The sequence below is a fragment of the Neolamprologus multifasciatus genome, chromosome 5 (assembly GCF_963576455.1).
Source record: "Neolamprologus multifasciatus chromosome 5, fNeoMul1.2, whole genome shotgun sequence".
In the NCBI taxonomy this organism is placed as follows: domain Eukaryota; kingdom Metazoa; phylum Chordata; class Actinopteri; order Cichliformes; family Cichlidae; genus Neolamprologus; species Neolamprologus multifasciatus.
This window is the reverse complement of record NC_140443.1, coordinates 4,832,020-4,846,145: the sequence shown is the minus strand read 5'-3', so window position 1 is coordinate 4,846,145 and position 14,126 is coordinate 4,832,020. Positions and strand designations below refer to the sequence as shown.

At 38.7% G+C, this 14,126-nt stretch overlaps 2 protein-coding genes across 13 annotated transcripts in view; one reads left to right on the top strand and one right to left on the bottom strand.

Annotated features, from left to right (window-relative positions):
- r3hdm2 (R3H domain containing 2) overlaps window positions 1-6,580 on the bottom strand; it is a 59,954-nt gene extending 53,374 nt beyond the window's left edge. For 8 of the 12 annotated variants that reach the window (XM_085159500.1, XM_085159493.1, XM_085159498.1 and 5 more), the window contains exons 1-2: window positions 6,269-6,579; window positions 5,868-5,919 (exon numbers count right to left, since the gene is read on the bottom strand). The gene's annotated coding sequence lies outside the window, so the exon portion shown is untranslated. Of the gene's footprint in view, window positions 1-5,867; window positions 5,920-6,268 lie in introns of all 12 variants that reach the window. The other 4 variants (XM_085159491.1, XM_085159494.1, XM_085159492.1 and 1 more) reach the window with 2 other exon arrangements.
- Window positions 6,581-7,246: 666 nt separating this feature from the next.
- Window positions 7,247-12,854, top strand: LOC146517883 (inhibin beta B chain). The gene is made up of 2 exons (XM_085159525.1): window positions 7,247-8,702; window positions 9,549-12,854. The coding sequence occupies exons 1-2, from the start codon at window positions 8,360-8,362 to the stop codon at window positions 10,328-10,330; spliced, it is 1,125 nt and encodes a 374-aa protein (XP_085015651.1). The 5' UTR covers window positions 7,247-8,359; the 3' UTR covers window positions 10,331-12,854.
- The last annotated feature ends 1,272 nt before the right edge of the window (window positions 12,855-14,126 follow it).

Here is a 14,126-nt window from a genome sequence, read left to right as displayed (position 1 = left end):
AAATCTAAAACACTGTTTTATGTGTCCAATCTTTATTCAAATAGAACAAAACTGTTTTAACCCTTTCCTCTTATAAATGCAACCTCCTCTGGACCCTTGATATCACTGACACATCAGCATATATATCCATAAGATGTGGTTTGATGACCATTAGAATAATTTCTATGTTTTTTCCAGGTGTAGCTGCGTAGGCAGAGACCACCCTTACTGACTTCTGATGCAAACCCAGTTGTTTTGTTCTGTGATCAGGCATGAAATATGACAGAAAGCACTCAGTTCAGAAAATAGCTTCAAGGATTACTTCTAGTAGCCTTTCAGGTAAAGAGTTACAGTACTACAAGTTCACGCAGAAACAGAGGAACAACCCTCCAACAGCAACTTGGGTACTCTGAGCTTTGTTACTTTTACAGTACATGTAGTAATTATTAGGTTGTTCTGTAATGCTTCTCTCCTGCTTTGGGAGAGGGCAGTTTATGTTCAAATATATATCTAGACTCACATCAATCCTCAATATTTATTTCATTTATTATTTCATAATTTAAATCAAACTATCAAAATGTGATTTCAGTGCAGAGTTCAGCTTTAAGGCTGACGATATACATAGTGCCACCTCTGCAAAGACACAAAAGTAATTAGACAACTGACTGACATGCAGATTCATGGCCAGGTGAAGTCTGTTCCCTCATTTTGCGGTGACAAATTCAACATCAAAAATCTGAGATTATTTTCAAGTGCATATAATAACTATTCACTGTTCACTCTTAATAAGAGATATTTGGTCACATACTGTCAATTAAGGTACAAAAATAAATAAACCTGTCCATGAGAGACAGAAAAACTGAGAAATGGCAAAATCATCAGAAATCACTGACCAGCTCAGCAACACCACAAACGTCCTAAAAAGGTGGAAACCAACTGAAGTAGATAATCACAGAATTCTGTCCATGGTTAAGAAATATCTTTCACAACATTTACCTAACTCAAGCATATTCAAAGAGGTATCACTGTCAGAGTTTAAGAGATACACAGGGTATTTAAATACAGAGGGTTTACAGCAGTTGTGCAATACATGGATTACACTCAACAACAAGAAAGCTAGAATACATTTTGCCAGAAAACATCTAAAACCTGAACGTAGAACCTGCCCAGATCTGGGGGAAAAAAAATATTTGGACAGATAAAATAAATCAAGCACAGCTTGCGCTATAATGATGGGAAGACAAACTGAAAAGGTAATGAATGACTTATGATCCTTAGCATAGGGCTGTTAGATATGACTAAAATCTCTTATCCCGATATAAAACATCTATCATCCGATAACGATATAAATCACAAAAATTTAACATTTTCTGTCAATTCTGTGAATCTCGGGTTGCTGAAGTGTTTCCAGGTGGTCGTGTACCTGGAGTCGAGTGTTTTAACCAATGCATGAAACTACACATTTTTAGACATAGGTTGTATCGGCTGCTGTTTCCTTGGTGAGTAATTATTACACAGCGTGCTGCGGGGGAAAGCCTGTTCTAAAGTTTGAGTCTAAGGTTTATTTTTTAGCACCTGACGGCTCCTTTTTGCTTTTCATGCGTAAATACTCTGCATACTTTTTCACGTGATTCCGTTTATTTTGAAAAGTCTCAACAGGATCTTGAGCTTTATTATGAAAGGTTTATGTGGAAAATAAACAAGCGGACATGCGATGGTTTTACCGTCGTTGTTGCTAACGACAACGCATAAAAACAGGCACTTGTCCGTCTGTTGTGTGGTTACATTAAATATAAGAGAAAGAGAGAACTTTAATAAATTAATATAGCCACTACAGTGACCATCAAAACGATGAGAAAATATTGCCGTAAACAGTTTATTTTGCGACACCACGAAACAAACGATAGCGTAAAATGAAACTATAGACGTTTTTATATCGTCATCCAATATATATCTCTATATCTCTATATATATATATCTCTATATATATCTCTATATCTCTCTCTCTCTCTCTCTATATATATATATATATATCTATATCTATATATCTCTATATATATCTATATCTATATCTCTATATCTCTATATATATATATATATATCTATATATCTATCTCTATATATACATATCTATATCTCTATATATACATATCTATATCTCTATATATACATATCTATATCTATATATATACATATCTATATCTCTATATATATACATATATATATATCTACATATATACATATATATCTACATATATATATATATCTACATATCTATATCTACATATCTATATCTACATATCTATCTCTATCTATCTCTATCTACATATATCTATATCTATCTATCTCTATATATCTATCTATCTCTATATATCTATCTATCTCTATATATCTATATATCTATATATCTATATCTATATCTATATCTATATATATATATATATATATATATATATATATATATATATATATATATATTTATCGAACAGCCCTACCTTAGCATGCCATATTATCTGTCAAATCTGGCATGAGCATGTATGGTTGCCAGTGGAACCGGTCCACTAGTGTTTATTGATGATGATAAAAGTAGGAGGAGGAGGATGAACTAAGTGTACAAGGCTATAGTTTCTGCTCAGATTCAAATCCTACAAAACTGAACATCACTCCACGGAGTGAATGGATAATGAATTACAACAGACTACGGTACAAATGCAACCTAAGAGTTTCTTCAGTGGCCAAGCCAGCCACCTGATCTCAACTTAACAAAGCATACTTTTCACCTACTGAAGATAAACCTGAAGGCAGAAAAACCCACAAACAAGCAGCAACTAAAGGTGGCTGCAGAACAGGCTGGCAGAGCATCTCAAGGGAGATTTAGTGGTGTCCAGGGGTTTTTGACTTCAGGCAGTCACTAAAATCACGTCATCTTTGCCCAGGTATTTAAAATGATCATTTTTATATTTCAAATGGTGTTAGTCCAGTCACTTTTGAGCCTCTGAAAATGTATTATTATGAAAAACGCCAAAACATTCCAAACAATTAATGCAATGTGTTTGTTAAACCCCTTGTAGTGACAATAAAAGTTTACACTTCACTTACATCTTGACTATCTGATTTAAAATCCACTGTGGTGGTGTAAAGAGGAAAAATTACAAACATTGTGTCATAGCCCATACACTTATGCACTTAACTGTACAATAAATTTCCCTTTAAAGTCGAAACACTGAGCAGAAGATCAGTACTGTGGCTCAGTGGTTAGTAGCATCACCTAACATTTGAGAGGGCCCTGCAAAACATAAGCAGCCAGAGAAATTTAATAAACAGCTGTTTAGCATCAAACTTCTTTTCTAGCATTGCTTAATTTACGACACCAGACTTACCCAACCAATGATTCTACAATCCTAGCATGGCCTTGAAAAAAGGTTCATCTCAGGCTAACAACATGACTGGGATAAAATGCATTGCATGGACTAATGCCTCATAACCTGTCCTGTCACTTCTTCAGCCAGGTAGCTTCTTTCACAGATCAGTAAGAGAAGGGCTTAGAAAGAAGGAAGAAGAAAGGGGAGGGGCTGAGTGAGGATCAGTAGCCAAAGATACCACAGATAGACTGAGTGGGAACACAACCACCTTACAAGATGCTGCCATTTCTGCATGCAGCATAGCTAAGCTAAAGCTATTATGAAACACTTGGAAAGCTGTTGTTATTTACACTGCAAATATTCAAAGCAGTCATAACAAGTTTTTACTAAAACACCTTTATTTAGGCAAACCCACCTTATCTACTGTGATTCTGCATGGTCTGAGGACTGTGAGCCATATCTTTTACTAAATAAAGGCTACTAACAAATGCAAAAAACATCCAGCTTTGCAATAAAGTATACTAAAGTTAGTCAAGCTGATGTACCAATCTGAGGCCTGACTTATAACCATGTCACCTCCCTTCTGCTTTGATCGATAATTTACATCAAAGCAAGCAATGGAGGACAGTAATGGAAAAAGAAGACTGACAAACACTTAGCGTAGAAGACATCATGAGAAAATGAGTTCAGAAAACTAAGAACAGGTGAAGGGGAAACAAATGAAGATGGAGAGAAACAGAAGCAGGAGCGGTTAAGAGCAGAGACAGATAGGAGCAGCAGCAACAGCACCACGCTTGGTGCTTTGGCAGAGATCTATAAATAGCTCTTCAAATCTCTCTAGAAAAAGCCACTCTTCTGCTTATGCTGCTGCAAACAGAGATTCAGAGGCAGAAGCAGAAGCAGATATGGATATCTGCACGATAAATACACAGATATAATCTTATTGGATAAGTTTATTTTTTTAATTACTCTGGGTTTAAAATATGCTTACAATGGCCATCTTGGCTTGTATGAATACATGAATGCAGGAAGCAAATACATTAAAGTGAGCAAGTTAGCATAAAAACCACATGATCTACTAGAATAGGCGAAAGCACTCTGCAAACCACTATAAACACGAACATGAAATTACATATACTTAACAGATAGTAATCAACAAATTTTCTGATTTTCATAAAACTCCATAAGCAATCGATGCTTCACAGTTTCATGAATTTATGTATATGCACAAAGATCCACAGGCTGCAGGGTATAAGGGAGGGAAATATGTTGACAGAGAGGCAGGTTACTCCATCTTTCTCATTGGTGGCCTTAGCAACAGTAGACTGTTGATTCAATGACTCACCTCCTACAGATCTTACAATGGACCATACTTTTCAATGATACTGCCCTAACACCAACAATCATACTCTGTGTTGCTTACAAAATATTTAAGAGAATAAAGCTGTATTAGGGAAGAAATTGATGGTAAAGTAGTAACAGTGCTTTAAACCAGAAAAACTAACATTGTTTTCTTGGGGTTATCACCTTTGACTACTATTAATCTAACTGGGAAGCATTTTTATGACAATCCCAACATCAAATGGAACTAAAATGGAAGTCCCTGCTTGCCGCTTATCAGTTCTCATTGTCACATGACTAGCCAACACCAATTGATATGTATGGGGGGGGGGGGGGGGGGGGGGAGTGTTTTGTTGTTTTCCCAGGCACACATGTCATTTTCCCAGAGCAGATGTTTGAACCACTTCTATGCTGTGATCCCACCTTGTTTTCACAGCACTGTTGCTGCCTATTTTAGGATTGAGTTTCAAAAAAGTAAAGCTAAAGCCAAGACTCGGAGAGTGATAACCAAGTGTGAAGTATGTCTTGAGAAAACCCCACTGTTTTCTCAATCACTTACAACAATGCGTTTTACAGACAATTTACTGGGGCACAAATCTCTAGCCAGCTCTGAGTCACTAAAAATGAATTAAGACTGGAAGAGCCAAGGCTTAAAATCACTGATATTTACTTAGTCTTGAATGCCAAAAAGCAAGCTAATGAAAACACTTAATACAATACAACCTTAAATTGCTCAGTACTGTAGTACAACCTACATTCCGCCATGCAACCCACCGGCACTCAGTCCTATAAAAACACTACAGCTCTGTAACTTTCCGTTGGTTTGTATTAATACCTCAACCTTGTTAGCTGACGTTTCTAGTCTTGAGTTGTTATATGAAAGTCACACACGTCAATAAATAAAACTTTGTTGTATCCAGTGTGTGTTTTGAGTATGACTTCAATGAAGAGCCATACGCAATTAACAATTACTTAATTTTGATTCATCCAGATAGTTAATCGCTTCGGAAAAGCAAATATTCCCAGGGTTTTAGTGAACCTTCTCGGTCACGATTGGAAGGATAAAATGTTAACATGGCCATCTCGTGCCTGGCATAGAGAAGGCGGACTTTAAAGATGGTGCTTGACGTTGCGTTACATATTAAAGATAGTGGCTCTTGAGTCATCTTCGCGGGTTCGACTTACCGTGTTGTTGGCAGTATGTCTTGAGTTACGTGGAGAATCCTTCAACTTAGGTCTGTAGAAGACAGATGGCAGTTTGGTCAGAGTCGTAGCTGTGCAGCTGACTGAAAATATTAGCTTGCCTCTATGCTAACAATAGCTAGCTCACAGCATTAGCCTGCCTCGTCCGGCGTGTATAATTAGCTACCTAGCTAATACTAGCCCGCTAGCTAGCCTTTTCTTTTTAGTGGACGCTAGCTACTCAGCGTCCATGAAACACAGCGTTAATATTACATCTCGCTGTTCAATAAGAGTGTGCCGTGTCACAGAATGGCGAAACTTGCTGTGAACATGTACGAGCACTGTCAGGTCTCAAAATAGAAGGTGCTAGCTAGTACGGTTAGCAAGCTTTCCAAATGACTTACCGATGCTAATATAATGGTGCTGCTAGCTTGAGTTGGCTCACCGCGACCCCGACTGTCAAAATAGCGCCGCGTGAGGGGAGAGCAGCATGGACGTTAATGCGAGATAGCAAGCGCTGAAGAACACGGCGGTCGAGTCCGACGCAGGAATACTGCTAAATAACAACAAAACCCTAAAGAATAAATGACACAAAACTAAAGAAAAAAGAAACAAAACGCTATTCCCCCGTCAGGGCTCCGGCTTGTGTGTGTTAGCGTCACTTTTTTCCCCTCACCGACAGTTGACGTCAGCGGCGTACCTCCTAGTCGTACGGATACGTAGCCTACAGGATGCATGAGAACTTTGTTTTGTGCATCAAGCGTTAAAATGTAATATGCAGTTTCGTTACATCTCAGTGATGTATGTTTGAAAATCTATTACTGGGATGTAATTTGACAGCTGTCCACTTCTGTAGGAGATGTGTCATTCAAAGTTGTTTAAATACTATAAAATGTAACGATTTCACATTTCTTAAGATGACATTTTTGTTCTTATAGCCTATAACATCTAGTCTATCTAATAAACATTTAATATCAATAGATATATATATTGTTTGTATTCACGGCAGTAGTTAAAAATACGCTGGTTTTAACCTTATTTTTCAAACCTCCCTGGTAAAAATACTGACAATTCTAGGTAATAAATGTAACGTGTTTATTTGATTTAACTTTACGTTTAAATTATTCATATGTATTGGGCACATTCTTTGACACCACCTGGTGAGGTCAGTTGTAATTCTCAAAATGCCCCACACGTGGGCAGGCAAGTACTCCTTTAATATGATAAGGCCTTGACTCACATTTAACACTAAACGTGAACACAAAGAAAATAAAAGAAATAAAAATGCGTGCAACCCGTGTTGTGATCCATACAGTTTATGTTTGTGGAGATGTGCGCACAATCAACACGTGACCGCTTCTGTTTCACAACTATTATTTCCATGTGCATATGCATGTAGTTTATGTGTTAAATTATTATTGTGGAAGTCATTGTTTTTCCTGCTCACACTGGACCGGGACCCCGACATGATGAAAAGAGGGTCACTTTAACGTATTTTTGCCTATTTAAGTGCATACACTGTCCGGCTTATTGACAGCGTTATCTTTAGTATACCATATCAAGCTGGCTCAGCACTTTTGTGAGAACCCAGACAGACAAATCATGTACCGACATGAAGGCAGGGTTCGCCTTTTCCCAGCTTTCTCTTTCTCTCCTTCAAACACACACACACACACACACACACACACACACACACACACACACATATACACACGAGGCATCGTTTTACTGCACGACATTATGACACCTTGCAGGAAACATGACGGAACGTGTTTCAAATACCGCATTAAACTTTCCGCCTCATATCCTCGAGTGTTTTCGGTCAGGTTAAGCTAAAGCCCACGGATTCAATTGCTTGGTGTCTGTGGGACACGAATATTCTGTAAGTAGGTTAAAGGGCAGAGAATTTCAACTTTGATCGACAAGTGCGCTGGCAGGTTACGTATCGGTGGCACTGAAGTGGAGAAACGTGGCACAGAAAATACCTGTTGTGATAAACTCTAGACCTTATCGGGCTTTCCCGATATGTGTCCAAACCAGCCATGGACTTGCGTAGTAATTAATCTAAAGCAGCGTGTGATATCATGTAGCACGTGTATGCAGTGACTGTGAGACAGTAACTTACATGTGAACGCGTGTTGCGTGCGAGTGTGTTGCGTGTGCCCGTGCGTGTGTTGTGAGAGAGGACAGAGGTGTTTTGCCAGTAATTTCCAAGCTTCCCGATGCGCTCATTGGTGCATCCTTCCAACGTGTCACCAGTTTTGGTGGATTACCCCAGATATCTTTACCATCAGGAGGGTGAAACATCACTCAGCTCTCTTCACGAGCTACCAACAAGGACCTCTGACGTTTGGGAGACTTTCTTTCGCAAAGAACAACTCAGAAGGGGAAGGATTTGAAGATTTTTTTATTGGTTGTCCAGTTTAGAAGTCTAGACGTTTATTAGTTACCTCAGCCCGAGTACAAATACGTAGTTATTTACTTTAAGATCGAAGATGGCCATGTCTTTGTCACTCTCAGCGTTCCTCCTGTTGGCACCGTTGCTGTTTAAGGGTCTCTGGGTCAGTGGCTCCCCGGGCTGCGCGTCTTGCAGGTTGTCAGCGATGGATAAGGACGCAGAGGAAAGGATGATGATAGAATTCGCCAAGCAGCAACTTTTGGACAAATTGCACCTGAAAGAGAAACCAAACATCACTCACACCGTGCCCCGGGTCGCGCTCCTCACGGCGCTGCGCAAACTTCACTCGGGGCGCGTCAGACAGGATGGTACCCTTGAACTAGAAAACAATATACCAACCAGAGATCAAGCCTATGAAATAGTGAGCTTTGCAGATATAAGTAAGTCTTGTATCCACTTTCTATGCTATAAAGCTGTTTTCGCATGGCACAATAACGCTACAAGAGACCGCGTTGTGATTAATAAGGTCTCTTTTCCTGCGTAAGATATTAACATAAGGCTAGGGTTCCCTGAACTATTATATTGTAATATTAAGGATCCAAGTATCTATCGTTACTTATATGCAAAAACGTTTGCTCCCGTTGGACAAACTACACATTTTATTGCCTTTTAAAGTGGAAATACACGAACTGGTGGTAAGCAAGCTTTAAAAGGAATCTATCTTTCAGTGTTACATTGTTGCACTTTTAACAAGATTTACATAAGAAAGTAATAAAAAAGTGAATTTACGTAATTTCGTGCAGGTTGTGGTGATAGGATTGTGATTTGGAGTTGGGTGGCAGACAAAGAGGACAAGAATGAATATGTAAATCAAAATCTGTATGAAGTGCATAGACAGCTTCTGCAAAGAGGAGTGCAAATGACTAAACGTCCTCTCTCAGAAGGTTTCTGTTGCTGGGGTCTCCAAAATCTCTTATACATATTCACAACATAAAATGCAACGGTGCATTTAAATTTGAAGAAGTCTGAAGGTGGCTGCTTGCTCCAGGACTTGCATTTTGGTCTTTATATTTAAAATCAAATACACATGTAATCTGCCTAAACCTTTAAATACAATATCCCTTGTGCTGTATTGTAGGAAAAGTTAACCATAAGGTAAAATGCTTAAAACAGTGAAAGAGGATTGATACTTCCATTAATTTTATAAGGGTATGAAAGGTGATGAGCTATGAAGTTTTTCCAAATATTAACATTATGTGTTTTTCTTAATTGTCATTGTTTCATAGATGATGCAAAGAGCAGTGACAAGGCAAGCCTTAGCCTTACCTTTCAGTTTCTGCAGGAACGTGGCCAAAGTATCCAGGTCCTCCAGTCCTCTTTGTGGATCTATGCCCGTGCCTCTGAGGACCCACAACGGAACTCTCGTCTCCTTGCTCAGGTTTTCCTCTCCGTAGATGGTGACATCTCAGGCTCTAATCGGACCTTGGTGATGGAAAAGATGTTGCACGTCAAGGAGAGTAACTGGCACACTTTCTCTGTCACCCACACGCTGCAAACCTTCTTGGACGGGGGCCAACATCGGCTGCAGCTGGAGGTCACCTGCGAAGAAGACGGACAGAACCTTTGCTCCCTAGATGGCTCTGCTGAGACCCCCTACCAGCCCTTCCTGGTGGCTCAGGTGCGTCTCCGTGATGACCACTCCAAGCATTTGCTCAGGAAGCGCTCAGTGCGTTGCGGTGACGATGTAACAGTCTGCTGCAAGAGAGACTTCTACATCAAGTTTAAAGACATCCAGTGGGATGAGTGGATCATTGCGCCTGAAGGCTACCATATGAACTACTGCATGGGACATTGCCCCCAACATCTGTCCGGTTCCCCAGGTATAGCATCCTCATTCCATGCCACTGTCTTCAGCCAACTCAAAGTCAATGGTATTAACACAGCTACAGCCTCATGCTGCGTTCCCACAGAGCGTCGACCACTCTCCATGGTTTACTTCAACTCTCAGCACAGCATTGTCAAAACAGATGTCCCTGACATGATAGTGGAGACCTGTGGATGCACATAAAAAATTGAGTATTACTATTAGTGGTATAATTAATTATTTTCTTGAGTGTATTGTAGACAGGTTGGCTTAAAGAAACACAAATTTGACCAACTTTGGACAAACAACTTTTACACAGAGTACTTTAAAATGAGAAATGCCCACCCAAAAGACTTTTGAATTATCGACAGAGGATGTTACTAGACTTTACAAATACAAACACGATTGTTTTATAGCAGTTACTCAATAGGTGTGTTGTGTGTATTTTTACATAAACGTATAAATTAACACTCTAGGTTTACATTAAGAAAATTATGGGCACAAAAAGAATATTATGAGTATATAAGTATTATGTTCTAAAGAAATAGGTATTGATACAGTTTACTGCTTGTAGTAACTTTTAATTTATTTCTAAACTCTTGTAGTCAGTATTTAAAGAATCTCAAATGCATTTCAGTGCCTAGAGGTGAGCAAATACGCTAAGTCTGGATGCAGATACATTTATTCTTTTATACGTCAGAGACAAAAATCAAAGAGCAGCACTAAAATATGAAGGACTCAATAATAAAGTTTAGATTTCAATGCAAAAAAATACAGTGAATACAAAAGTGCAGTAATGATATCAGGTTTTCAAACTTATATAAGCCCATAAAGTCTTGCATTAATTAATTTCCACTTTTGTCATTTGTACCTTACGACTTTTACTTTTCACGTGCTGCCGGGATGAAGTTCAAAGATGCACTAATTTCTTTCCTAATTCATTGTATGTTTTATAGTCTGTTTTGTGTTATAATCAGTGTCCAAATGTAAAAAAAAATTATATATATATTCTATACTTTCATTTTTACGTAACTATTTTTTTCATTGTAAATCTTCATCCACCTAAATGCTGCTGTTTTACAGAAATGCTTTCAAAGAAATGAAAAACTTTTAAAGCGTGCCTTTTTCTTTAACTTCTGATGACATTAAAGCAAATGCATTTACATTCCACAAATACTTTGATCACATTGTGAGGCTGCGAGGGGAACAAGTTGTTGTTACAATGCAAGAAATCTGGACTGATTTCTGTCAAAGGGTACCCCATGCTGCATGCAGCTGGAATATGTTTAATCAGCATCTCCACTGTATTATTTACACAACCCGGCTTATCATTTGGGCAACTGTGGCTCTAACAGCATATGAATCCAAGGTTATTCTCAGCAATGTGAGCAAACATTTAGCTATTGCTTCAGTGTCAGGTGAAGGTCTGGAGGGTAGGTGGGTCGGTGAGCATGTCCTGCTGCACGCTGACATTTTTTAGCTCTCAAAGTCTAAAGATTGCAAAATTTCATGCTTTCCAGGTGGAGGCAGTCTTGTTTCTTTCATATGCAGGAAATATCGTACACATGCATAATTTATGCTTCATAATTTCACAATCTTTGCATAGCTGTATAGTTTTAACTGTATAGCAGAATGTCTATTGGAACATTACCAATGTTCCAATAGACCAATGTTCATTGGAACATTGGACCAATGTTCCAATGTACCAATGTTCCAATAGGTAAAGCAAATGTTTACCTATTTCCATACTAAAATCACAGTACAGTTTAAATTTGGTGGGAAACGGTGCAAACTGAGATCTACTCAAGGAAGGGGAAAATGAAAACAGCAGTACAACAACGAGAACGCAAAGAAGCTCAGCAATAGATTTTTTTTTTAGTTTCCCCAACTTTGAACCTGGAAGAGTGTTAATAAATTAATGTCTATACCCAGGGTTTCTTTACTTCTACCTGTATTGACACTGTGTTCATCTTGGCTGTATTGATATACTATATGTCTTACGGACTTGGATTTTACAGCCATAATGTAAAGGGAACAATTGAAACAGTGCATGAGGGAATTTTTTACCAACGACCATAAAAACCCTTTTATTTTATTTTTGTGCTGATATTTGATAAACTATTTTCACCTCTCTCTCTCTTGCCTCTATGAGCTGCTCTTGTATTAAAGCAATTTACTTTACACCTGTGTGAAATAATTATAAAACTGTTGTATTTTAATATTATGATTGATATTGTAGGCACTTCTTGTCCAAGACTCAATGTGACATTGAAGTGCCATTGCAACATGTCTTATTAAGCACTTTATCACCCTACTGTATTTTAGAGTGTGCTGACAGCTCTATTACTGTACTTAATGCATCAGGTTGGCATTACCTGAAATACCTACAAGCGGGCCTACAGAAAGAAAATGTCAATTTTCAAAGTTCTAGTTGTTTTTAAAAGTGTGTGTGTGTGTGTGTGTGTGTGTGTGTGTGTGTGTGTGTGTGTGTGTGTGTGTGTGTGTGTGTGTGTGTGTGTACTTTTGGAGCATTCACAGAATGCAAGAATTTGAATTCTGTTTCAATTGAAATTTGTAATCATTGTTGTTATTTTTGTATCATATTATTTTATTTTATGTAAATGAAAAATTTGTAAGAGCAAATGCAATTCAGAAATGCCAGTGTGTGAAAAAATGTCATGATTCTATTTTTAATTAATAAATAAATCTATATTTTAAACAGACTAAATTGCTTCATTGTATTTTATTGTATAAATGGCATTTTATTGTATGTGTCTTATTCTTAAGCCACAACACACTGCAGTGTACAGCAAAAGCAGTACTGGTTATTAGGTAAATTAAGCCAACTGTAGCAGCAAAATAGTAATGTAAGTACAGCACTGTGCAACAGCCTTGAGCCCATCGTTCCTCCCATTGCTTTAGTTGAACCTACAAAAATGACAAAGATAAAACAGACTTAAAAAGAGCATTTTTGCACCAACAAGCTGATTCCCAAATGAATGATGAAACCTTGGCATATCTCAGCATGGTAGTGTGTTCTTAAAATAAATCTGATGAAACTGAACAAATCAAAGACAAAACAATAAGATAGAGATAGATAGAGATAGCCTTTATTTGTCAGTTGCAGGTCTTTTGCCCACAACCGAGATGATAGACCTTGCCGACCGTACATACAATACACAAACATCACATTGGGGAGACAGGTCAGGCTAGGTAGCGAAGAAAAAAAAACATCGAAATGTGTAACACAAAAGGATAATACAGGAATGCACAGATATCAACACACCATAGCACAATAAACACAGACAAGCAACATGGGAAAGAGTTCCAGTGTGTACATCTGATCTGGGACCGCTGCAATCTTTCGACTGCGCCTCCAACTGACCCGATGTCCACATCAGAGGGGAGGTAAGCGTTGGAGGTGGCGTTGGATCCGGGGTAGGGAGGGTGATGCGTCAGTGAGTGCTTATCAGTATCAGTATATGTATGTGTGTGCGTGTCGATAGATCAGCTGAGACAGTGTCCTTCGCCCTGCCAGGCTAAGTAAACAGTCTTCCAGCCAACCCAGGTGGCCTTGCATGGAATGGGAAGGAACAGACTAAACACAGTCGTTATCAGGGTGTTTTTGTTCAGCTCCGGCCTTGTAGCTGGCGCCGAGAGGTATCCGGATGAGTGATGTTAATTTTTTACTTTAGTGCAACAGCTCATATGAATTTCAAAGCAGTTCTACAGTCCAACACTGGTCCCATTGGAGAGCCGCGAGCTTCGCCATACTTGCGTTCTGTGATGTTGTCATTTCTTGTGCTCAAGGAGCCGATTTCTGAGAACTCACGGCAGTGTGCCTCCCCGAGAAGTCATCCAATTTTGCGCCCAGAGATGTTATTCCGGGCTAGTCCTTCCGAGATGTATCCAGTCTGCAGTCAGAGATCTTATTCTGAGTATTCACAGCAGCTGTAGCCTCTCCAAGATCTTATCCGTGGTGACTCAATGAGCCCATTTT

Coding starts and splice junctions, on each gene's coding strand:
- LOC146517883 (XM_085159525.1), top strand. CDS start 8,360: ATGGCCATGTCTTTGTCACTCTCAGCGTTCCTCCTGTTGGCACCGTTG. Junction 8,703..9,548: donor AGTGAGCTTTGCAGATATAA/GTAAGTCTTGTA, acceptor ATTGTTTCATAG/ATGATGCAAAGAGCAGTGAC.